Source organism: Bufo gargarizans, chromosome 2 (genome assembly GCF_014858855.1).
Source record: "Bufo gargarizans isolate SCDJY-AF-19 chromosome 2, ASM1485885v1, whole genome shotgun sequence".
Classification (NCBI taxonomy): Eukaryota; Metazoa; Chordata; class Amphibia; order Anura; family Bufonidae; genus Bufo; species Bufo gargarizans.
Window position 1 is genome coordinate 515,628,756 of NC_058081.1, and position 24,534 is coordinate 515,653,289.

Here is a 24,534-nt window from a genome sequence, read left to right on the forward strand (position 1 = left end):
GTCTTTAGGAGTATGTCAGCACTCTAGTCCCGTTCAGCAGCCCGTAGACGCAGTCTATGAACAGGTGGTCGGAGCGCTGCAGCCTCTCGGTGGCCTCGGGGCTGCAGTAATCTCTGATCATGTGATAGAGAGTGGTGTGGAACTCGCTGCCGTCGTAAAGCTCCTCAGAAAAGGTGTCGCTGGATTCTGAGATCTTGAGGCGTTGGGTCCTCTGTGTGCTCAGTAGGTACAGGGACCAGTCCTCCTCGTTGTGGAATCCGGAGCTTTCTTTCACCTGAAAGGTAACAGACTTTACATTAAGCAGTAGAAAATAGATTTAGACAAAAAAAAAAAACATTTGTTTGCTGTCCTGGCCTGTGGAAGAAGCAAGCTCCCCCAACTCATCCCCGCCCCCCCTTCCTCCATTTAACCCGGCCCTGATAATCTTGCGGGTGCACCGATGCTTCGAGTAGCAGCCGAAGGACAAAGACTCTGCCTCCGCCGCTACCTCTATTGTTAGAACCTTGTATTGTGCACACCTCTTACTCCTCTTGGAAATGTGTAAATAGGTGTTAACATTTGCTTTGTCAAAGGGGTGTGTCCCTACAGTCTGACACTCGGCATTGCCTGGTCAGAGTGCAGGGCACGCCCCATTGATAATGTCCTGTTATTAATTTATTCACAAATTGCTCAGGCCATGCTCGCTCTGCACCTTCACAATGATCTCCTCGTAGCTGCAGTTATGGTTCCATTTGCTCCACCCGAAGGTAAATGAAGGTGACAGAAGAGCCATTTCCTGGTATGCCATTTTTTCCACTTGTTCATTCTGGCAAAAAAAAAATAGATTACAGAATAAAGTTATAAAATACAGAGATGCACGATTCAGCCGTATCTGACAATGCTGCGTCTGCTTCATTACCAGCCAGCTCCATATTGGTGAAAAATATCAGAATGTTAGTTTGAGGGAAGATGTTACAGCAGATTAAGAAACCACATAGCCTGTTGATATAAAAATATAGAGAGGCAGTTCTACCTCCCAATCCCAATCATCAACTCTGGGAGTATGTGAGGTCATTATGTGCAAGTAGAAGTGCTTGACTTTTGTTGCTACCTTTTTATTGACGCTGACGTATTTCCCAGAATCCTCTTCAGGGAAGACGTTCAGTCCAACTCTTTTCATTGCAGCTTTGAGACACAGAGGAGTCATCCACCTCCCGATGATGTGGGATAGGTCACCATCAATGCTAGACACGGCCGCCAGTCGGCATTGCTCCTCCTGCACCATACAGATAGTTAATACAGAGTTAGCCTGACACTTCAGAGAACTGGTCGAAGATGCCCGCACTGTGTCATAAATTGCCACAGTTTTGTTATGCGGTCTTAGAACTCAAGGCAAATACAGGTGAAGCATTTTTATTTATTTTTTATGTTGGTGAGGCCTAAAACCGTATTGTTAAACTGTGTGCAGCTTTTAACTTGCAGTTCTGTGTATGGACACCCTTAAAAAAATTGCCACCAAAGGTGTACATAGCATTTATTATTGCATTGAACTCATTTTGAGCTAAAACATTTTTTTTCAACCAGTCTTTATTAAAAATGATGAGCCGTTTTCCCTGCACAGCTTTGAGTTTATCTACTAGCAGAATCTTTATTTTCTCTCTGCTCTTTCAGGCAGGGAGCTGATGGGCTCCTTATTTCTGACCTTATAAACACTCATTAAAGAGGACCTTTCATCCATTTCCCCCCCCACCCCCGATGATTTGGCGCGCTGTATTATAATGAGCATTAATGGGAAGGAGACGCAGTCTTCTGCTGTGGGCGTCTCCTTCTCCCTGGCTGTAGGCGTGATCCAGAGCGGACTGCTCACAGCCAGGGAGAAGAAATCTTGCTACTTCTCCCTGGCTGTGAGCGGTCCGCTTTGATTGGATTGCTCTCACAGCCAGGGAGAAGACGCCCACAACAGAAGACTGCGTCTCCTCCCCGTTGCGAGTTTAATGCTCATTATAATACAGCGTGCCAAAAATCATGGGGGGGCCACAGCGGACGAACTGGAGGGGTTTAAAAAAATATATGTATGTATGTATGTATGTGTATATAAATAATTATACCCATACCCATGACATCAGCGGGGGCCGCCCTACAAGGTAATACCATAATTAGCCTATGTCAAAATGCATGAAAGGTCCTCTTTAAAGCTCAATTCTTATCTAAGTGTTAATGACCTTTTAGTAATTTACAGATGAGGGTTATTAGATAACTGGCAGAAACTGTAAGTACCATTTGCACAGCTAGGAAAAAAAAAAAGTGAAAGGGTTTCTGTAACCAGATTTAACCCCATTAAGCTAGCTGACATTAGTGATGTGCTAATGTCAGCTAACCCTAACTAGCCTATTCCTACTTTTATCTATGCCTCCCTTACAGCAGAAATCTAACTTTTATAATATGCTAATTAGCCTCTAGGAGCAGGGGGGTATTGCTCCTGCTCCTGCTCGTAGAGGCTCTGTTCTTCCACCTTTGTCGCCTCCCTCCCAAGTCCTGATCGACAGGGCCAGGCAGTGCTCGCATCTGTCTGCCAGCCCTGTGCTCTGGTGAAATTTTGCGCCATTCGGCACAGGCTCGGTGTGGGAAAGACGCTCGCAGGCTGCCAACTTCCTCACCGCGCCTGTGCCGAATACTGAATGGTGTGAGATTTCACCAGAGCACAGGGCTGGCAGACAGATGCGAGTGCTGCCTGGCCCTGTCAATCAGGACTTGGAGGGAGGCGACAAAGGTGGGAGAACGGAGTCTCTAGGAGCAGGAACAACGTCCCCCCTGCTCTTAGAGGCTAATTAGCATATTATAAAAGTTAGATTTCTGGTGTAAGGGAGGCATAGATAAAAGTAGGAATAGGCTAGTTAGGTTTAGCTGACATTAGTGATGTGCTAATGTCAGCTAGTTTAAGGGATTCTGTCACCAGATTTAACCCTATTAACTTTTTGTGACAGAGCAGCTCAATATTTTTAATTAAAAAAATGAGGTAAAAAATTGTCCCTGAAGGCCTACATAGCCTTTAAAGGGGTTATCCTGGAAAAGATGAGGCCTCTTGCACATGAACGTTGTGCATCCGTTCTGTGCAATAGGAACCGCAATTCCCCAATGCACGCGCAATGTCCGTGCGGCGGCCGGGACAGATCGAGACCCATTCAACTTGAATAGGTCCATGATCCATCTGCACTGCAAAAAAAATTTGAACAAGTTCTATTTTTTTTTGGGGGGGTGTGGGGGCACGGACAGAAACACCATGGAAGCACTCTGTAGTGCTTCCGTCATGCATCTCCGTGATTGCGGGCCCATTCAAGTGAATGGATCTGCATCAGTGATGTGGAGTGTATATTAAGGTAATCAATTATCACAATGGTGGGGGTCCGAGTCCCGGCATCCCAGACGATCGGCTGTTTCAGGGAGCCATGCTTGGTACTGCAGCTCTTCCCCATTGATATTGAGGATAGGTTAACAATATTTTTTGGGTGGATAACCCCTTAAAGGTCTTCTAAATTTTTCTTGCACCTCGCTAATTTCAAAATCTTTGACTGCTACATTTCAAAGGTCGGTGTGCAGTTTTAAATAAATAGTTTGACTGTACACTGGAAAGTTCTACATAGACTTTTACTAATGAGTGCATATTGAGCAAATTGTGCCAGAATTTGGTGCATCCAGGTTTAGATAAAATATTAGAGCCTAATCAGAAAAGGATTGTGGGCTATTGTGCTGCCATTCTGTTGTAAGGTAAGCCAACCGATAGTTGGCATGCTATGCCAGATTTGTCATCCATCTGGTGCAGGTCTATAGACACCATCTCTCTATTCTATAGCATTAATACATCTGCCATGTTGTGTTTCAGTTCTTCAGTTTTCAAGATTCTTGCTTGAATATCCTTGTTTACATCCAGAGGTTAAAAATCCATCCCACCCTAGTCCTGCTTACTCATCTGGGGGGTTACAAGGGATGGAGTACAAATAGCATTTCCTAGACTGGATACAGTTGTAGCAAATCCTCAGCTCTGAAAAGTATCAAGTCAGGATGAGGAGTCTGAGTGTAAATCAGGAGGATTGTGGTGTGAAACTAACAAAAGGGGGGGACATTTATCATTCCACTACACCAGTTTACTAGCAAAGTTGCAAAATTTGGTGCAGACTACACTTGCGCAAAGATGTGTGGCCTTTACATTCTGCTACTTTTCACAAAAAACAGGGGGTGGGGGCCAGGCATAGCTGTCCTAGCACATTTATTATAAGCTATGACTGGAAACTGGCATGGTTATACCTTCAATTTAAACTAGTGCCCTTAGTCTATGACCCCTGCTTAAAGAGGACCTGTCACCACAAAATGCAATCTGAAAGCGCCATGTTATAGAGCAGGAGGAGGTGAGCAGATTTATAAACAGTATATTTTTGTGGGAAAAGATTCAATATGACCTGTGATTTCTACATTTAGATCTGTTCTTTTCCACCACCTGTGAACAGCTATCGGTACAGGGCGGAGGGGTTATCAGTGATAGCACTGAGCGTATAACGTCTCCCTCCTGTACCGATAGCGGTGATGGCACTGAGCGTATAACATCTCCCTCCTGTACCAATAGCGGTGATGGCACTGAGCGTATAACGTCTCCCTCCTGTACCGATAGCGGTGATGGCACTGAGCGTATAACGTCTCCCTCCTGTACCGATAGCGGTGATGGCACTGAGCGTATAACATCTCCCTCCTGTACCAATAGCGGTGATGGCACTGAGCGTATAACGTCTCCCTCCTGTACCGATAGCGGTGATGGCACTGAGCGTATAACGTCTCCCTCCTGTACCGATAGCGGTGATGGCACTGAGCGTATAACATCTCCCTCCTGTACCGATAGCGGTGATGGCACTGAGCGTATAACATCTCCCTCCTGTACCGATAGCGGTGATGGCACTGAGCGTATAACGTCTCCCTCCTGTACCGATAGCGGTGATGGCACTGAGCGTATAACATCTCCCTCCTGTACCGATAGCGGTGATGGCACTGAGCGTATAACAGCTCCCTCCTGTACCGATAGCTGTTCACAGGTGGTGATAAAAAGTAAAGCTATAAATGTATGTTACAGGTTTTACAGAATTTTTTTCCATAAAAATATATATTTCATTCTGCTCGGCTTCTTCTGCTCTAGAACATGCTTCCTACAGCTTGCATGGAATTTTTCGGTGACTTGGTCCTCTCTAACTCTTTTTACCTTGATTTCTATCTGGATGTCTGTAAGGGCGGAGGCGATCGTTAATGACACCTCATTTACGCCTTTGGGGGTGAGTTCCCATGATTCATATGGCATGTGCAGGTGGGATTCCTGGATCAGGGCGAAGGTGTAGAAGGCGTCCATTTTGAACGTCAGCTCCCGCAATTCTGGATTGTAGTTTTTGTCTGTGATTGCATCGGTTTTCCAGTTCCTGCCTAAAATACATAAAAATTGAGTTTAACTGATGAGCAGGACATGAAAATAATGCCAGAGGTGGTGCAATTCAAGTAAGGAGGGAAAAGAGGAAGTGCCACTATAGCAAGATGGCTGCCAATAGCTGAAGAATTACTCTAACAGACCTACTAATGTCAGTGAGAAATGTTAATGCATTAGAACTATTATAAATTTTTTTAAATTTACATTAGTACTTCTTTTATTTTTTTCTATACATAAGTAAGTCTACTTTCCCACTGGCGTTTTGGCTTTCTGTTGGTGAGATCCGTTCAGGGCTCTCACCAGCGGTCCAAAATGGATCAGTTTGCATTCTGAATGGAAAAGGATCCGCTCAGAATGCATCAGTTCAGTCTCCGTTCCGCTCTGGAGGCTGCCTGCAGCATTTTGGTGTCCGTCTGATTAAACTGAGCTAAATGGATCCGTCCTGGCACACAATGTAAGTCAATGGGGACGGATCAGTTTTCACTGGCACAATAGAAAACGGATCTGTCTTGGCTATGTTAAAGATAATACAAACGGATCCGTTCTGAACGGATCTGTCCATGCTGGATCTGCACAAAAGTAGCCTAAAAACTGTCTGGAGTAGTTTATGGTACGTTACTTTCTGTGTCCCATCGAGCCACCTGAGGTTCTTCAAAGAAGATCACGTTACTAGGAACTTTAAAGGAAACTCCAACTGGGGGAGAGTTCAGAGCCTCCATGTCCTTCTCCTGCAGTGACATCCCCAGACTGGTAGAGAGGTACGAATCCTGAGGGAAGGGGAATTTCTGCAGACCTCCTGCCAGTAGCTGCAGAGGAAAAGAAATCGGCACAGATCATAGGCATGGAGCAGGGAACTACGGCAAAGCCCAGTATAAGGGACATACACACACACACCATTTTTTGGGCATCAAAAAAACCGCCTGTATTGAATTTTGCCCATATGGTGCTTTACCACCTGGTATTTTTATTTGCATGCCTAGATGTTTTTAACTTTTTTTTTTAGGAAAGTATATAACGCCATAATGTCACTTCCTCTGTAGAGCTGTATTGGCTTCAAAAGCATTATTAAAAACACATTGCACATATGTTTCTTTAAAAAAAAAAAAAAAATCCACAATACCCTAAATAATGAGTGCAGCTCTGGAGTATGAGGCTGCTTTAACGCAGCAGATTTCGTTGCAAATTGTTCTGCAACTCAAAATCAGTTCCATCCATTTGAATGGGGCAGCAAACCTATGGATTTCTGCAAGCCCCATACAGGTTAATGGAACTGATTTTCAGTTGTGGAAACTTCTGCAACATGTGAAGGTACCCTAAGGCCTCCTGCACAAGAATGTGTGCGCCCCGTTGCCGTATTGTGGACCGCAATATACTGGTGCTGTTCTATGAGCATTCCGCATCACTTCAATGGGTCCGGAGATGCGTAATGGTGCGGGACGGAAGCATGAAATGGAACCCTACGGGAGCACTATGGAGTGCTTCCGTGGGGTTTGTTCTGCAAAAAGATAGAACATGTTCTATCTTTTTGCCGAATGGCCGGGTCGCGGACCCATTAAAGTGAAAGGATCCGCTGCGGCAGCCCCACGAACGGCGTTCGTGCACTGCGGCCTGCAGCACAACCACGGGGCGCACGCGTTTGTGTACAGGAAGCCTAAGGCTATCTTCACACGTTGCAGATTTTTATGCCAAAGAAACACTGTGTAAGGGCTCACTCGCACGACTGTGGTTTGGTGCCACATATTTTGCGGATCTGGAGCGGACCTATTCACTTCAATGGGGCCATAAAAGATGCGGACAGCACTCCGTTCCGTTTTGCGGACAAGAATAGGCATTTCTATAAAGGACCTTCTATAAATTCTGGAAGGCACACGGGTGGCATCTGTGTTTTGCGGATCCGCAATTTGCAAACTGCCAAACATGGCACGGTCGTGTAAACAAGCCCTAATACTGTATTAGCAAAGTGAATTTGCCAAATCTCATGTACACTTTGTCTATTGTTTGTAATCCGCAGTATGTCAAGTGTTTCTGCAGATTTTTAGTGCACATTTCAACCTTTGCAATTTAAACGGTGAGACCAGGAAAAATCGCAACAAAATCCGAAAGTAGCAGATGTGGATTTTAGTGCAGGTTTGGTAACAGAGAAATCCGCACCTATGTGCAGACAGCCTACGGCCTCGTCCACACTTCAGTGTCATGTCCGTGTATCATCCGTGAAGGATCCATGAGTCTGTTTTTTACTTCTGTGTGTCATCCATAATTCATGGAAGTTGCTCAGCTGAAAATTAATTTCAAGAGCATTTTCGATCTGTCTTCTGTGAAAAACTGATGCCATCCATGTGTTTTTACAGGCCCATAGACTTCAATGAGTGTGCTTGGTCTGCATCACTGATCAAAATAGTGCAAGTATCAGTGATTTTTTTTTTTATTCACCCATGGTCAGTACAAAAATACTGAAATGTGAACAGACACATTTAAAGCAATTGGTACTCGTGCTGTCCATGGAAAATGCTGACAGCGCACGTCCGTGCAAAACGGAAGTGTGGACAAGGCCTAAGAGCAGGTTCAGACAGAGGCACTAATACCGCGCTGAAACCTGCTCCCAAAATCTTCCATGTGAACCTAAGGATGCCTTCAGATGTCGGGAGAAAACTCTGCCAGAAAATCTGCAGGTGCGGATTTTGTTGCAGATTACATCCCCTATTGAAATAAATGGAGATATTCTGCTTTAAAAAAAGCACATTATTTATACTGCACAATATAGGGCAGGGATTGACAATTGTACACCATAAAATAAAAGGGGGAGGTATTTATGCTGTGTATTTTCTGGTGGATGAATGCACCCTAAGGCCCCTTTCACACGGGCGAGTATTCCTTGCGAATGTGATGCGTGAGTTGAACGCATTGCACCCGCATTGATTCCTGACCCATTCATTTCTATGGGGCTGTGCACATGAGCAGTGATTTTCACGCATCACTTATGCGTTGAGTGAAAATCGCAGCATGCTCTATTTTGTGCGTTTTTCACGTAACGCAGGCCCCATAGAAATGAATGGGGTTGCGTAAAAATCGCAAGCATCCGCAAACAAGTGCGGATGTGGTGCGATTTTCACGCACGGTTGCTAGGAGACAATCAGGATGGAGACGCGATCATTATTATTTTCCCTTATAATATGGTTATAAGGGAAAATAATAGCATTCTGAATACAGAATGCATAGTAAAATAGCACTCACCTTAATCCACTTGCTTGCGCAGCCCGGCTTCTCTTCTGTCTCTTTCTTTGCTGATTGCAGTCAAAGGACCTGTGGTGATGTCACTCCGGTCATCACATGATCCATCACCATGGTAAAAGATCATGTGATGACCGGAGTGACGTCACCACAGGTCCTGTTCCTGCCACAGCAAAGGAAGACAGACAGAAGAGATGCCGGCTGTGCGATCAAGTGGATTAAAGGGCTTCTGTCACTCCACTAAACTCATTTTTTTTTTTTTGTCTCCCTACAATCCTTATGCTGCGATTTCTTAATATATATAGCTATTACACTGTTTGGTTCAGTAGTTCTATAAAAAAACTGACTTTTATATTATTCAAATTACCTCTAGCAGCAGGTAGGGCAGCTACCTGCTGCTAGCAGCCGCATCCTCCATTCATAATGACGCCCCCTCCTCATGTTGATTGACAGGGCCAGCGGACGCGCTCGTCCTCTGACTGGCCCTGTCTTCGTTTTAAATCTCGTGCCGGTCTTCAGTTGGTGCAGGCGCACTCAGAGGAGGACGCTCGCTCAGCCGCTCCATCCTCAGCGCGCCTGTGCCGATGACGTCACATGTACACCCGGCGCAGGCGCACAGAGGATGGAGCGGCCGAGCGAGCGTCCTCCTCTGAGTGCGCCTGCGCCAACTGAAGACCGGCGCGAGATTTAAAACGAAGACAGGGCCAGTCAGAGGACGAGCGCGTCCGCTGGCCCTGTCAATCAACATGAGGAGGGGGCGTCATTATGAATGGAGGATGCGGCTGCTAGCAGCAGGTAGCCGCCCTACCTGCTGCTAGAGGTAATTTGCATAATATAAAAGTCAGTTTTTTGATAGAACTACTGAACCAAACAGTGTAATAGCTATATATATTAAGAAGTCGCAGCATAAGGATTGTAGGGAGACCAAAAAAAAAAATAATGAATTTAGTGGAGTGACAGAAGCCCTTTAAGGCGAGTTAAATTTTTATTTTATTTTTTTTAACCTCTCCAGCCCTTTTGTACTATGCATTCTGTATTCAGAATGTAATATTTTCCCTTGTAACATGGTTATAAGGGAAAATAATAGCAATCTACAGAACACCGATCTACCAAACATGCAGATTTTTCTCACGCGAGTGCAAAACGCATTACAATGCTTTGCACATTCGTGGAAAAATCGTGCATGTTCCCGCAACGCCCGTCTGAAAGAGGCCTTAGGCCTCATGCACACGACTGTTGTGTGCATCCACGTCCGTTCCGTCATTTTTCAAAGTTTAGCGGAGGTCCCATTCATTTCTATGGAGCTGTAAAAAAAAAAAAAGTGATAGTCCTCCGTTTTTTGCTCCGTGATTCCAGTCCGTCAAAAAAAAAGTAACTTGTCCTATTCTTGTCAGTGGAAAACGGAGGACGGACCCATTCAAGTCAATGGGTCCGTAAAAAAAATAAAAACGGATGCACAACTGATATGTCATCCGTGTTTTTTTCTACAAGACCATGTTGCAATAAAATTACACTTTTCATTAACCTTCCTTTTTTTTCCCCTGTCAGACAAAAAAAAAGGAATACACAAGGAAACACAACTGAAGCCAAATCACTGACAGTGAAGGCCTAACCCTAAGTTCACACCTGAGCGTTTTACAGCACGTTCAAACGCGCTGTAAAACGCTCAACACGTGAAAACCAATGCTTCCCTATGGCCCTGGTTCACACTTGAGCGTTTTACAGCGCGTTTGAACGCGCTGTAAAACGCCCGACGCATAAACAAGTTTTGAGCTTTTTTTGGGGCGTTTGTCGCGGGTTTTGGCCCATAGACTCATTGGACAACACTGCAGTCAATCACACAAACGCGCGTTTACTATTGCAAAAAAAGCGTGACAAATACGCGCGTAAAACGCGCGTCTCAGAAACGCTCAGGTGTGAACCCAGGGTTATTCACACATCAGTGTTTGGTCAGTGATGATCATCAGTGATTTTAAGCCAAACCCAGGTGCGGCTCTAAACACAGAAAAGGTGCAGATCTTTCCCTTGTACCTTATGCCTGTGGAGGCCCCAATCCTGGTTTTGGTTTAAAATCACTGATGGAAATCCCTGACCAAACACTGAAGTGTGAATGAGTGCTAATTCCGGATTAGTACAAGATAAGTAATGTAATCTATGTGCACTGTGGCCCAGATTTACTAATGTATCTGTGCCACAAATACATCTAAAAGGTGGCTCAATTTGGCACATCTAGAGTTTCTACCCTCTACCCTTTTTTCCCCAAAGTGCTTGACAAGAGGGTGGGGCCTAAGATGTTTTAAAGTAAACCAACCAATAGTTGGTATAGTCAGCGAAAAATGTCTATCCCTGCCCCACGTTCATCATCCAGCCTGAGCCCCTGTGATAGATCTTCTGCAGGTCTAGACCGCCTGTCTAAGCTCACACCATCTTTAAGATTAGTAAATCTGGGACAGTCTATACTTGCAGAATGTGAAGTATAATATGTATGCTCACTACCTGTGTAATACATATTTAGGCCGCCTGCACATGACCGTAGGTGTCCCGCTACCATATTGCGGACCCGCAATACACGGGTACCGTTCCGTGTGTATTCCGCATCACAGATGCGGACCCATTCACTTCAATGGGTCCGCAAATCCAGAGATGTGGAACGGAAGCCTTACGGAGTGCTTCCATGGGGTTTCGTCCCGTACTTCCGTTCCGCAAAAAGATAAAACATGTCCTATCTTTTTACGGAACGGCCGGATCACGGACCCATTAAAGTGAATGGGTCCGTGATCCGCTGCGGCTGCCCCACGGTCGGTGTTCATGCATTGCGGGCAGCAGCACGGCCACGGGGCGTTCGTGTGCAGGAGGCCTTAATAGCAGTAATCCACGCTGCTCCAGGTTAATGTGGTCATCACTTGTCCTCCTCACCTGCACCATGCTCCAGCTGTTCACCTGCTTACACTGTGGTGGCAGAACAAGGACATCGAAATAATAAACTCCTCCCAGACTTGTGAACTGACACAAATCTACGACATCTTCGTCCTCCAGCAGTTCCTCATCTTGGGCCTCGCTCAGTAATGAAGTTTGAGAATGACCTGAATAACACATAGTGAAATTCCTTAATTCCCGATTGTTCGGGTTTTTTTTCACAAGAAATCTAACACTTAGGCCTCTTGCCCACTACCGTATGCCCTCCGAGATATACGGTCCGTGAGCTCCCGTGCACACGATCAAGGCCGCTTCGGGACATATGGCCCATTGACCGACCGTATATCGCGGAGGGCATATGGTCCCGTGCAAGAGGCCTTATAATCAGCTAGCTGCTTCTGTGATTTTTTTGCAGCAACTTACAAGGGTTCTTTTAAGGGCTCGCGCACACAACTGTGGTTTTTGTCTGCATCCGATCTGCTGACCTATTCACTTCAATAGGGCCGCAAAAGATGCGGACAGCACCATGTGCTGTCCATCTCCGTATGTCCATTCCGGGGCTCCGCAAACAAAAAATCTGAACATGTCCTATTGTCGTCCGTTTTGCAGACAAGGATAGGACATTTCTACAAAGGGCAGGATGTTCCGTTCCACAAAATGCGGAACACAGAAGGCCATGTGCATGAGCCCTAACACTGCTAATTATTGCTCATCCCAATAAGCACCATCATAGGATTCTGATTGTCACAAAGTCCAGTCCCATCTAAAGCTGCATCCACGGACCTGCTGCTTTCCTGTGCAGAACCTGACCTTATACTGGTGTTTGGTGCTGCCAGATTCCAAACCACATCCAGCAGAATATGATGTGATACCCAAAAAATGTGAATGCAGCTCTAGATGGGACTGGAGTATGAGACATGATGTAATAGGAGAATTATGAATGTAACAGCAGAATTGTGAACGTGGCTCTAGATGGGACTGAAGTATGAGACATGATGTAATAGCGCACTGTGAATGCAGCTCAGTGAGGGAATGAACTATAAAATACAATGTCTCAGCAGAATTATGAATGCAGCTCTAGATGGCACTGGAGTAGAAGAGCTGAAGTAACAGCAGAATTGTTAATGCAGCTCTAGAAAAGATTGGAGTATGATATAATGAGATTCCTATGAAGCAATGGCATACACATCATAGAGGCATTTCGTGCAGCATCTAATAAGGGCTTGAAAAGGCATTCAGCACTGTATAGAGTATTAATAGAGGAGGAAACCTCCTTTCTCTGATACATGGAGCTAGGGAAACAATCCGCAGGCTGCTCTCTAACAGGATGGCGGGGTGTAACGGTATTGACCGGTCCCATAGTGGGTTCACACTCATGTCCCTCTTTTCTGTTCTTACCGACCTTCACTGGTGTCTCCAGCCTGACTCTCAGTCTTCCTCTCCACTTCATTAGCGGTCTTCTCCTCTAGGTCAGTCACATTTGCCCTGGGTGACGTGGCGCTGAGGACACTCTATGATGGAGAAAACATTGTGCAGGTTTTGAATTATTTCTATGCTGCTGCTGTTCCTGATATGAATTATTCACCATGACAAAAATACATTTGTGAACCTGAAAGCTCAGGATGAGCAATGCCATAGGTCAGTATGACTTGCAACAGAATGGAGCCTGAGCTAATAGAGAACTTTATGAAGATGCACTTATTTATCCTCCTGTGTAGTCATAGCTTTACCTTCCTCTCCTCGGACTTCACCTCCTCCTCTTCCGCTGCTGCAACGATTTCGGGTGCAGGATTTTCATCTTCGTCAGCCGGTGGCTTCCAATCTTCGGCTTCGCTATCTGGGATGATGGTCTCGGCAGCTGGATTTTCTTCTGACTCCTTCACTTGTAGCTGAGAAACCTGACATTGACAGGACAAGTGGTCATAGTCCGTGTGAAGGATGCGGACCGCAATGTTACTCAGGGCCAAAGGTTTCGGCAAATCGAAAGCGATCGCCTCCTCCTGGAACTCATAACCCCGAAACCTGTGTGAACGAAAGCAGAATAGTAAATCCCCAATACTAAAATACCTGGAATATCTCAGCCTTTACGAGTGTTTGGGTCTTACCTGGGGTTCTTGTTAAGATTCGCCCAGATACAGAGAGTGACGTTGTTATTTTTAATGACTTTCTGCATGTTGCCTGTATCAATGTCGGACAGCGCAGCCGCGTTCTGCAAGACAGACATTACACACACAGTAGAGTAATTGGATCAGTGCAGTTACTTACACCTACATCTACATCAATTGTTGAGGTGCAAATACTTATGCTGTCCTCCAGTCACATCCAGAGCTGCACTTACAACTGTTAGCTGTCAGAGTGCAAGACATTACATCACCCTTCTGCCCAGCATCTACAGATGACACATTCTGCTGTGCTGTAGTATGGTGGCTCGGCACTAAATTTGCAATGCTAAGATCCTTATCAACATCTGCGTGAATCCTGTATGATTTTTTTGGGCTTACTTGAGACCGGGATGAATTGATGGGATCGATGCATAAAACGCTGCCAAGTATGTGAGCGCTATAAAAGTATTAGGAAAAATAATAAAATACACCATTCCCGCTGCACAGCAGTGCAGAGAGATTGCAGCATAACTGCAGTACAAGCCAAACATGGACTGTAAGGCGTCATGCACACAACCATATTCTTCATCCACAATAAGGCCTCATGCACACGACCGTAGTTCTGGTCCGCATCCGAGCTGCAGTTTTTGCGGCTTGGATGCGGACCCATTCACTTCAATGGAGTCGCAAAAGATGTGGACAGCACTCCGCAAAAAAAATATAACATGTCCTATTCTTCTCCGTTTTGCAGACAAGAATAGGCATTTCTACAATGGGCTGCCCGTTCCGTTCTGCAAATTGCGGAAGGCACACGGGCGGCTTCAGTTTTTTGCGTATCCGTGGTTTGCAGACCACAAAAAAAGGCATGGTCGTGTCCATATAGCCTAAATGTGGCTAGCACACTGACCCAATTTTTTCTTTGGGCTCATGCACATATCCGTATTTTTTGCAGATCTGTGTGGCTGTTCTGCAAAGTTTGGAACATGTCCTATTGTTTTGCATATAGCAGATGAGAATAGTCCTTTCTATTGATGGGAGTGAGAAAAACGCAGAGTGCACATGGAAGGTATCCATATTTTGCAAATCTGAAATACGGCCATGTGATTAATGGCCTAAGGCTCCATTCACACGTCCGCAAAATGTGTCCGCATCCTTTCCGCAATTTTGCGGAAAGGGTGCGGACCCATTCATTCTCTATGGGGACGGAATGTGCTGTCCGCATCCACATTTGCGGATCCGCACTTCCGCATCCGTGCTTCCGTTTCCGCAAAAAAATAGAACATGTCCTATTCTTGTCCGCAATTGCGGACAAGAACAGGCATATTCTATTATGTCGGCAATGTGTGGTCCGCAAAATGTGGAAAGCACATTGCCTCTTTCCGTGTTTTGCGGATCCGTGTCTCCGTGTATCCGCAAAACACATTGCGGACGTGTGAATACAGCCTAATCCTGAGATGAACAGCAAGAAACTAGTGCTCCCCATAATGTCACCACGTTATCATTTTTTACTTTGGGTTCAGCCCTGGACGATGGTTACCTTCAGGAGATGCTCTGTGGCCTCATCGAATTTGCGCTGCAGTAGCGCCTGCAGCAGTCGGATAGTCTGTGTGTACTGGGCGGCTTCAGCTTCTCCCAGTTCCTCCGGTGGAGTGTCAAGTAGAAGGAATTCCAGCTCCTCAATCAGCTACAAAGTCACAAGAAATCAGTTTACTGACATGAGCCACCATCAAACTGACATTTATATATTAACCCTTGGAACACCTTATCATTCATGTAAAGGGGTTGTCTCACTTCAGCAGATAGCATTTATTATGTAAAGGAAGTTAAGACAAGGCACCTACTAATGTATTGTTATTATCCATATTGCCTCCTTTGCAGGCTGGATTCATTTTTTCATCACATTATACACTGCTCGTTTCCAGGGGTTATGACCACCTGCAATCCATCGGTGGTGGCCTTGCTTGCAAATTATAGGAAAAAGCACCGGTCTCTCTGGTGGCCGGGACTGTGGCACCACACAAAAGCTAGTGCTTTTTTCTACAGTGCTGCTGGATTGTAGGGTGGCCGTAACCATGGAACAAGCAGTGGATAATGTGATGGAAAAATAAATCCAGCCAGCAAAGGAGGTAACATGGACAATCACAGTACATTAGTAAGTGGCTTGTATTAACTTCTTCTACATAATAAATGCTATTTGCTAAAGAGAGACAACCCCTTTAACTTAACCCTTTCCTACCATGTACAACGCTGGAGCGATAGGCAAACATGGCGCCCGCTCGCACGAGCAGCGGGCATCAATAATTCTGATTGCAGTAATTAAAGGCTTTAGATGGCGTGATCAAGTGTGATCACGGCATCTAAATGCGCAAAAACCCGGAAGCGAGCGCTTCTGGGCATCCTACTAGCATCCCCTGCGGCCAATGGGGATGCCGGTAATTGGTTTGAATGGGCTAAGCCTCGCTGGACAACTCCCTTTAAGCGGCTAAGGAACTGCATAACCATACACTGTCCAGCATGCACTCTTCAATAGGGTCACAGGACTGCAGGGAACGCCCAAAGCATCCATCTACAGGGTGCAAGTGCAATTTACAGAAGCCTGTATTCTGTCTCATACAGAATGCTGAGATAAAACATTGTACAAAATGCAACCGAGCTGTAAACTCACACTCAGAACCAGGCTGCTTTTATTGAGCACGGACTGAAAATCCTCATCAGCTTCCTCACTCCACAGACTCATGAACGTGTTGATCTCCTGGGGTATTGTAGGATCAGGGCTTCCATCGCAGAGCATGTAACGATCCCACTGCGAATGTCACAGCAGACAATTAGTGGAAAGAACAGAGATCATTGAGAGTTAGGAATGTAGGGGTTTACGATCTCTGCTCGGCGCTCAAGCTACCATACCACCCCATATACAGTATTTGTCACTGCTGCACTTAGACTTTTTTGCTGTTATGTCTCCCCCTGGTGGTGACCACACAACACTACAAGCTGCAGGACACTAGCACCACTTCTTCAACACAGGAGCAGCTACACATAAGGGAGCATTCACACGACCGTGTTGGTTTTGCGGTCCGTAAATCACAGATCCATGTGTTACGTATGTCTCCAGTTATCTTTCCGTTTCCGTTCCGTAAGTCCGTATAATACGGACGTGGTGCTTCCGTGTGTCATCAGTTTGTCATGGTCCGCAAAAAAAAAAAAGAAGGGTTAAAATTGACAAATTTAAATGTTCAACCTATGTCCATCTAATGGGTCAGCTTGCTAGAATTAACGAAGTTAACGAATATAGAATATAGCAGTGCTAAGTTAATATTGCAATGTGATTAATATAACTTGAAGTAATGGCATTGCGATTTCAACTTAGCACTGCTATATTCCATATTCGTTAACTTCGTTAATTCTAGCAAGCTGACCCATTAGAAACCCAGCTCTAAGTTGAAATCGCAATGCGATTACTTTGTTATATTAATCGCATTGCGATTTCAACGTAATTCTCAAATCCGACAGTACATTCTAGTATGGAGGCGTTCCCATGGTGAAGTAAGTCGGCAGAAGCGGCAACCAGTTCTGACCTGGTGTCCCATAATAGGGGCCGTTCTTGTACAAGAATGATGAGCTTCTCAACATTGATGATGGCCATGATTCTCTTGCAGCCTCCTTTCTCTACTTCCTGGTCCTAGGTGCAGCCACATGTGACTGAAATGGGGTTTCCTAGAATGTTTTCAGTCCAGGGGTCCGCAAAAAACGGATGACATACGGATGCATTTCCGTGTGCTATCAGTTTTTCACTGACCCAATGACTTTCTATGAGGCCACGGACCGCAACTTGCGGCCAAGTATAGGACATGTTCTAAAATAAAATGAACGGACACACGGAACGGACAGCACACGGATGAGAATAAAAGGCATTCCGCAATTTTCGCGGACCCATAGAAATGAATGGGTCTGTGCATTGTCCACAAAAATTGCGGAACAGATACGGAATATAAAAACACGGTTGTGTGAATGCTCCCTAAGAAAGTGCTTCCTGGATGGGACGTGATCTCGACAGCCCAAAAGATGCCCTCCATAAGCCTCGAGGAGGCAGAATGAAGGCCGGGTGTCTGCGCCCCATTTTGATGGCAGCAGTGTTTTAGGAGAGCAACAAGACCATTTCATTTCATTTTTATTTTTCTATTTCCATCTGATGACCCAGATTATTATTTTTTTTTTGGGGGGGGGGGGCAGTTCTAAAGAGTTGTAGATTTGGAGCAGAATGGACCGGTTGTGTTGAGGATGTCATGATATTAATGTGAAGCCATTTTGAGGATGTCATGATATTAATGTGAAGCCATTGCAATATGGCGCTGGCACCAGAGGCGTAACTTCCATGGTGGCAGACCAGGCGACTGCTATGGGGTCCAGGGCAAGAGGGGCCCAGTTGGGATTATCTTCTCTTCTACTGGAGGTGAAAACTTGGTCAGGACTCTACCCTCTAAAGCAGGCATCCTCAACCTGCGGACCACCAGCTGTTGTAAAACTACAACTCCCACAATGCCCTGCTGTAGGCTGATACCTGTAGACTGTTCGGGCATGCTGGGATTTGTAGTTTGCAACAGCTGGTGGGCCGCAGTTTGAGGATGCCTGCTCTAACCCTGCTTTCACACCTGAGCGTTTCGCAAACGCGCGTTTTACGCGCGTTTTTGTAGCGCGTTTTTTGTAATAGTAAACGCGCGTTTGACGCGCGTTTGTGTGATTGACTGCAGTGTCCTATGGCCACAAACGCGCGTCAAAACGCCCCAAAGAAGCTCAAGTACTTGATTATGCGTCGGGCGTTTTACAGCGCGATCGTACGCGCTGTAAAACACCCAGGTGAGAACCATTCCCATAGGGAAGCATTGCTTTTCATGTGTTGAGCGTTTTACAGCGCGTTTGAACGCGCTGTAAAACGCTCAGGTGTGAACTTAGGGTAAAGGAACAACTTTTAGCAAATGAGGCAGTGGAAAAATAGCCCAATGGTAATTGAAAAAGAGTTTAGGCAGAAACCCTTCTGTCCTGTGTGGGGGGCCTGGTTTGATCCTTGCTATGGGGTCCTTACTTCTCTATGTACGCCACTCTTTGGCACCTAGATAATTACATAGTTTACATACCAAGGTTTGTAAAATAATGCACAATGCGCAGATGTCAAGTGTCATCTCTTTTCTTGTATTTTAGCCAATGAAACAATGGCGTGAGCCTCAGTAGAGGAACGCCCTCTCTGATGATATAACAACTGCTTAACTTCCTGTAATAAATGAGTTCTGCGTTGATACTTGGTATCAGCGTGGTCCTTCCATGCACGATAAACTAACACTTTGTCATTTGGAGCAGACAGTCAATAAACTGTAAGATGTATCCTTTGGATCATACTCAGACCTTCGCCCGTATCCGCAGGTCTTTCTTCCACTGAGCTGCAGCTTCCAGTTTTTCATCGACCAGCACTCGATATTCTCCCAGCTCCTCCTCACGGTGTTCTAGTCTCTGTTATAATGAGGGAACAGAGATGGGAACACTTTACATTTTAAAGGGACACAACACCTAAAGGGCAAGCGCACAGAGTCTATTGCTCTTTGTTATCATTTCAGGGAGACGGAGACTGTAAGACAATTTTAGGCAGAGGAGAGGCGGATTGTAGGACAAATGAATATAATCTATTGTTTCCTGTTATCAGCCATTTCAGACTGTACTGACTGTAGTGTTCTACAATGGGATGACTGAAGAATCTTCCCAGACCCCCATGATTACTACTTTATGTCACATATGCCCAGTTCCCCCCAAAAGTATATATATCTCTAGAACATATATATCTACTTGTGACTTATAACACTCCTGCACTATTATAAGCTTAAAGGTTCTCGGGCATTAAAAACAGCAAAACAGTCCATTTTTAACAGCAGTTTTTTTCCACGGATGCCTTTCTGAAAAAAAAAAAAATGCCATTAAAAACCAGTCCCCTTCAATTGTATAGGGCTGTCCGGCGGGGATAACAGACAAAATAGGATATGTACTATTTAATAAAATAGAACCACAGACAGTGATTCTCAAAACAGATGTTGACGGCCGTAAAAAAATAAAAAATAAAAAACCGCCGTCCCATGGCCGTTTTTCACTGTTTTGTGAATGTACCGTTACAGACTTTTTAGCTCAGGATAAGGATCTGGGCCTCACCTTTGCTTCCAGACGCTCAAGCTCTTCTCTTTCTAGTCGCTCTTTCTCCAAACGAGCTGCTTCAATCTGCTCATTAAGAAATCGAGCTTCTTCTAGAGAACACAAAGACATAGGAAGGAAATTGTTAAATCCAAATTTTGCTAAGGGGTCTTCTACTCTTCTATAGATGAAGCTTAAAGGGAATCAGTGGACTTTCACACAATTTCATATAATTTAATAGAGAAAGGTGTAAATAGCAGATTTCTAAATCACTTCATTTAAAAATCTGGCTGCAGACACCTGAAAAAAAAGCTGTCAAGTCATGGCCACTAGGTCTCAAGTCCACCTAACCTGTAGTCCACTGCCTTTTGTCAGGCAAGATCCGGCCCTGGTAACAGAGACACAGAAAACGGCTGAGAGGAAGTGGGGGGTGGGGGGGGGGGGGTCAGGGCTAGCTGAGGTCATGAGCCTAATCAAAGAACTGCTTCTACACTGCTTCCGGCGTCTGTAAGTATGATCTCTCCCTTCTTATCTGTTCTGGGAGCTCAGGAGCTGAAAACAAACAGTAGGAAGTAAGGGAACAGACGGCACAGCAGCACAGTTCTGGCAGATTCAAAAGAAGGGAGACACCCCTTGCTTGTGAGAGAAATGCATCTAGCTGTGCAGCTGAAACAGGGAATAATAACATTAGGGAAACCTAAAAAAATTACCTGTTCCTTCACAGTTGTAATTTTACAACTAAGCACAGCCATTATGCAAACGTTTTATTAAGGGGGATTTATTATCTGCCTAATGCCAGTTTTCTGGTGGAAAAAAGTTGCAGACTTTTTAAATAGCACTGTGATAAATAGTAGTTGCAAGAGGAGTTTCTGCATGGGCATGGCGAGGGCAAGAATAGGACGGGACCAGCGGGCCTGGCACATTGATCTTCTTTTACATCATTTTTCTGGTGAAAATGAAGACTGCAATCTACAGTATGGACTGCCTGAGAATGCAAATAGTTTATGCTGCTCCTCATCATAAATTAGGCGCATGCCCTGACAGGGAATATCAAGACCGTTGTAGCACACACTTGATAAATCTCTCCCTTGGTGTTTTCAATTCCTTGCCAGCTCTGCTTTCAGTCAGTGAATTGGAACATTCTCATTTACATCCAGAGCCTGAAGAAATATTTTTTTCACAGCTGATAGTTTGTTACAATGTATAAACCGTATAGCATTAAGGAGTGATTGGTGTAGAGTTCAGTAGGTATGCAAGCAAAGCATCATCCAGAAATACTGCTAAAATCATACAGTCACGTTATGACTGACTTGTGAGCTTTCCGTGTGATTATCCGGACCGCTGGATGCATCCTTTACCTGCAGCCTTAGGCCTCATGCACACGACTGTTGTTTGGGTCCACATCTGAGCGGCCGTTTTGGCGGCTCGGATGCGGACCCTTTCACTTCAATGGGGCCGCAAAAGAAGCGGACAGCACTCCGTGTGCTGTCCGCATCCGTGGCTCCGTTCCGCGGCCCCGCTAAAAAAATATAACATGTCCTATTCTTGTCCGCGCTTTGCGGACGAGAATAGGCATTTATATTGCCGGCACCCGTTCCGTTCTGCAAATTGCGGAAGGCAACACGGGTGGCTTCCGTTTTTTGTGGACCGCAAAAAACTTCACGGTCGTGTCCATGAGGCCTAATGTAAAACACCAGGACACCATGAAGCAGTGGATGAACAAAGTGGAAAATTCCTTTAAGAGTTAAATCAGGTCATTTGATAGGAATGCACACAGAGGTAGACCACCCAAGAGCCCCCTGGATGCATGATGACCACTGACCTTCTTCTCTCTGCCTTCGCTCCTCCTCCTCTTTCTGCAGTCGCAGTTTTTCCGCTTTGCTGACTTTTCCTTTCTTTCGAGAAGTGGCCGACGTCCCTTTTGATGACTGAAATGATGAAAGAAATGTGGGTTGTAATAATAATCTCATATAATGGTGCTAAAGCCAATAATGTAGAACTTCTTCACTCCAAAATCCGATCATCTGGATATTCTGACAGAAAATTGCAAAATAGTCATAAAAGCCGAAGACTGAGAAGAGAGAAACAATGATTATAAAATACAGGGACATTTTATCTCGGGCTTCATAGAGTTGAATGGCCTTTTCTAGGACGGTGTGATAATCCATCACCTGTGGATGTTGGATTAAAGGAATTTATTTCATTCTACTGTAATATGTCTGCTACACATTTCTAATCCATTTTTGCAATCGTTAAGATCCCATAAAAGGGAGATGTGTGTGTTTCTATGGTAACAGACTACAAACAGACCTTGTGCAGTCTGATTTTGCATTCACACCCATGTATGTACTTCTTGTTATCTTGCTGGGCAGTCATTAGTGGACAGGCAGAAGGTAATAACATATGGCTGAGATCAGGAATGTAACGCGGTGAACTATGGTCTATATCAGGGGTCAGCAACCTCCGGTACTCCAGCTGTTTGGAAACTACAACTCCCAGAATGCTTCATTCACTTCTGTGGGATTTAGAAGAACAGCCGAGCATGTTTGCTGGCTGGGAGTTGTAGTTTCACAGCGGCTGGAGTGTCAAATGGTCTATACGATGACATATTCTTCACCATTACAAATACATAAATGATAGAGGTAAAGGATGCATTTCAGCCACTTAGAAAATGCAATGGAAGGGGGGATCTAACATCATGGAGCAATTTCATAATGAAGCACCCCTGCCCTGGACCCCTGGTCTGTTCCTCCCATTCTGTTTTCAAATACTTTCGCATCAGTAGGGAAGCGAGATTCAGAGGAGTCTCTGGGACCGCGGGTCAGGCAGGAGAAATCAGTAATTGATCAGCCTCTAAAGGGGACATGGATAGGGCCCATAGTCATTCTCTTTTTGGGGGGGGAGACGATGCGGTCCGCAAACTGTGGATACGCAAAAAAACAGAAGCCGCCCGTGTGCCTTCCGCAATTTACGGAACGGGCATTGTAGAAATGCCTATTCTTGTCCACAAAACGGACAAGAATAGGACATGTTATATTTTTTTTGTGGGGCCATGGAACGGAGCAACGGATGCTGGGGATTTTTTGGGGGATCCGCTATGATAGTTATACCCCGGCCTGGTGCACATTACTGGGTCCGATACCAGACTGCTGCTCTGTTGTACTCATTCACACTAATCAGGCTGTAAATATGATCTATTTCTACTATTACCGACTCTTAAAGGGCTCCTCCACCTCAATGAATGTTTACAGAGCTATGATATAGTAAATACTGGACATCGCAGGTCACCTCACACCTCAGCTCTCTAGTTACTTGCCTTTCTGTTCTTTTTCTACAGATCAGTGAAGAAAGTACAAAGATATAATCAATGAGAAGAAAGACCCTAAGTCTGCAGCAGAAACAAAGTATCAACCTTACTAGACTTTAATAGCACATCCATAGGACATAAGAGAGATGAGGGAGAGCGGCGAGAGTCCGGACACTCGGACCTCACTTACGTCCATGGCACATCAGATAACTCTCTCGAACGGTGATTGTTGGTGCACACACTTTATGGGGGCCCTTATCAGCATTTTCCAGGTATTTTTTTTTATATAAAATCTGAGGACGGGACTTATTTAGACTCCTATATAAAACACTCTTTGTACAGAAACATGGAAGGTGCTATTTAATATGGCCACTAATGATAGAGAGGCACTATGTGGCCATAACCAGGGCCATGTGACGCACCACAGTCAATCAGGCTATAATAAGATTCCCCTCCCAGATTTATCCTGACGTCATCATTAAAGGAGTTAGTACAAGGCACTTATTAATGTATTGCTATTGTCCATATTGCCTCCTTTGCTGGTTGGACTCATTTATCCATCACATTATACACTGCTCATATCCAGGGATTACAGCTGCAGGGCAGATACGAGGTGGCTGGGATGCAAGCTAATGGACATTCCTACTTATGCATGCTCCCATGGTATCAGCCACCGGAGAGGCCTGAACTTTCTCCTATAGTGGGCAAGCATGACCACCACTACGGGGCTGCAGGGTGGTCGTAACCATGGAAACGAGCAGTGTATAATGTGATGGGAAAATTAATCCAGCAAAGGAGACAATATGGACAATCACAATACATTAGTAAGTGCCTTGTAATAACTTTCTCTACATGATAAATGCCATTTTCTAAAGTGAGACAACCCCTTTAAGAATTACTCCTAGATGAGAGACCCAGACCATGGCACTATCATCTGAGAGACCCTCCACACTGTGACAATCCCTACATACTAATAGTCCATTAATGAAACGTGTGATTAGTCCTCAAAACTGCCCCCCCCCCCCCCGCCGAGATACCCTATTTAAAAATACTCTTTAATACCACTGCCCCCCATTAATAACCCCCACCAAGTGCTTCCCCAAACCATAACTTGCACTCTCTTGATTAATAATAACTCCTCATATGTCATCGATCCCTTTAATATAACTCTCAGTACTTGAGTGTTCTCAGGACTGACTGACACTCCTCAAACCTACCCTTCTCGCCCACCAGATTAATACTCCCAATACCCGAGGGACTATGACCGACCCTTCTTATTATTAAATCCCCCTCACATCTCATTCAAATCCCCCCTCTCGTCTCACCATGTTGTCTCGCTTCAATCCAGGCGCAGCGTCTCCGTTGCCATAGAAACC

General features: G+C 45.1%; 1 protein-coding gene across 1 annotated transcript; it reads right to left on the minus strand.

The window, feature by feature from the left end:
- On the minus strand, positions 1 to 24,518 carry DNAI7 (dynein axonemal intermediate chain 7). Its single transcript, XM_044281312.1, has 15 exons — positions 24,484 to 24,518; positions 21,674 to 21,779; positions 19,873 to 19,964; positions 19,081 to 19,185; positions 16,349 to 16,486; positions 15,221 to 15,367; positions 13,687 to 13,790; positions 13,312 to 13,603; positions 12,984 to 13,092; positions 11,582 to 11,748; positions 6,057 to 6,243; positions 5,222 to 5,436; positions 1,091 to 1,255; positions 692 to 805; positions 1 to 274 (listed from the first exon to the last, which is right to left on the minus strand). Exons 1-15 carry the CDS (start codon positions 24,484 to 24,486, stop codon positions 5 to 7), a joined length of 2,214 nt encoding a protein of 737 aa, XP_044137247.1. The 5' UTR covers positions 24,487 to 24,518; the 3' UTR covers positions 1 to 4.
- Between the last annotated feature and the right edge of the window lie 16 nt (positions 24,519 to 24,534).

Excerpts from the sequence above, each read along its gene's own strand:
- DNAI7 (XM_044281312.1), bottom strand. Across the intron at positions 16,487-19,080 it reads ACCTGCGGATACGGGCGAAG|TGGGATCGTTACATGCTCTG; the intron begins GTCTGAGTATGA and ends TGACATTCGCAG. Across the intron at positions 13,093-13,311 it reads TGAAGTCCGAGGAGAGGAAG|AGTGTCCTCAGCGCCACGTC; the intron begins GTAAAGCTATGA and ends TCTCCATCATAG.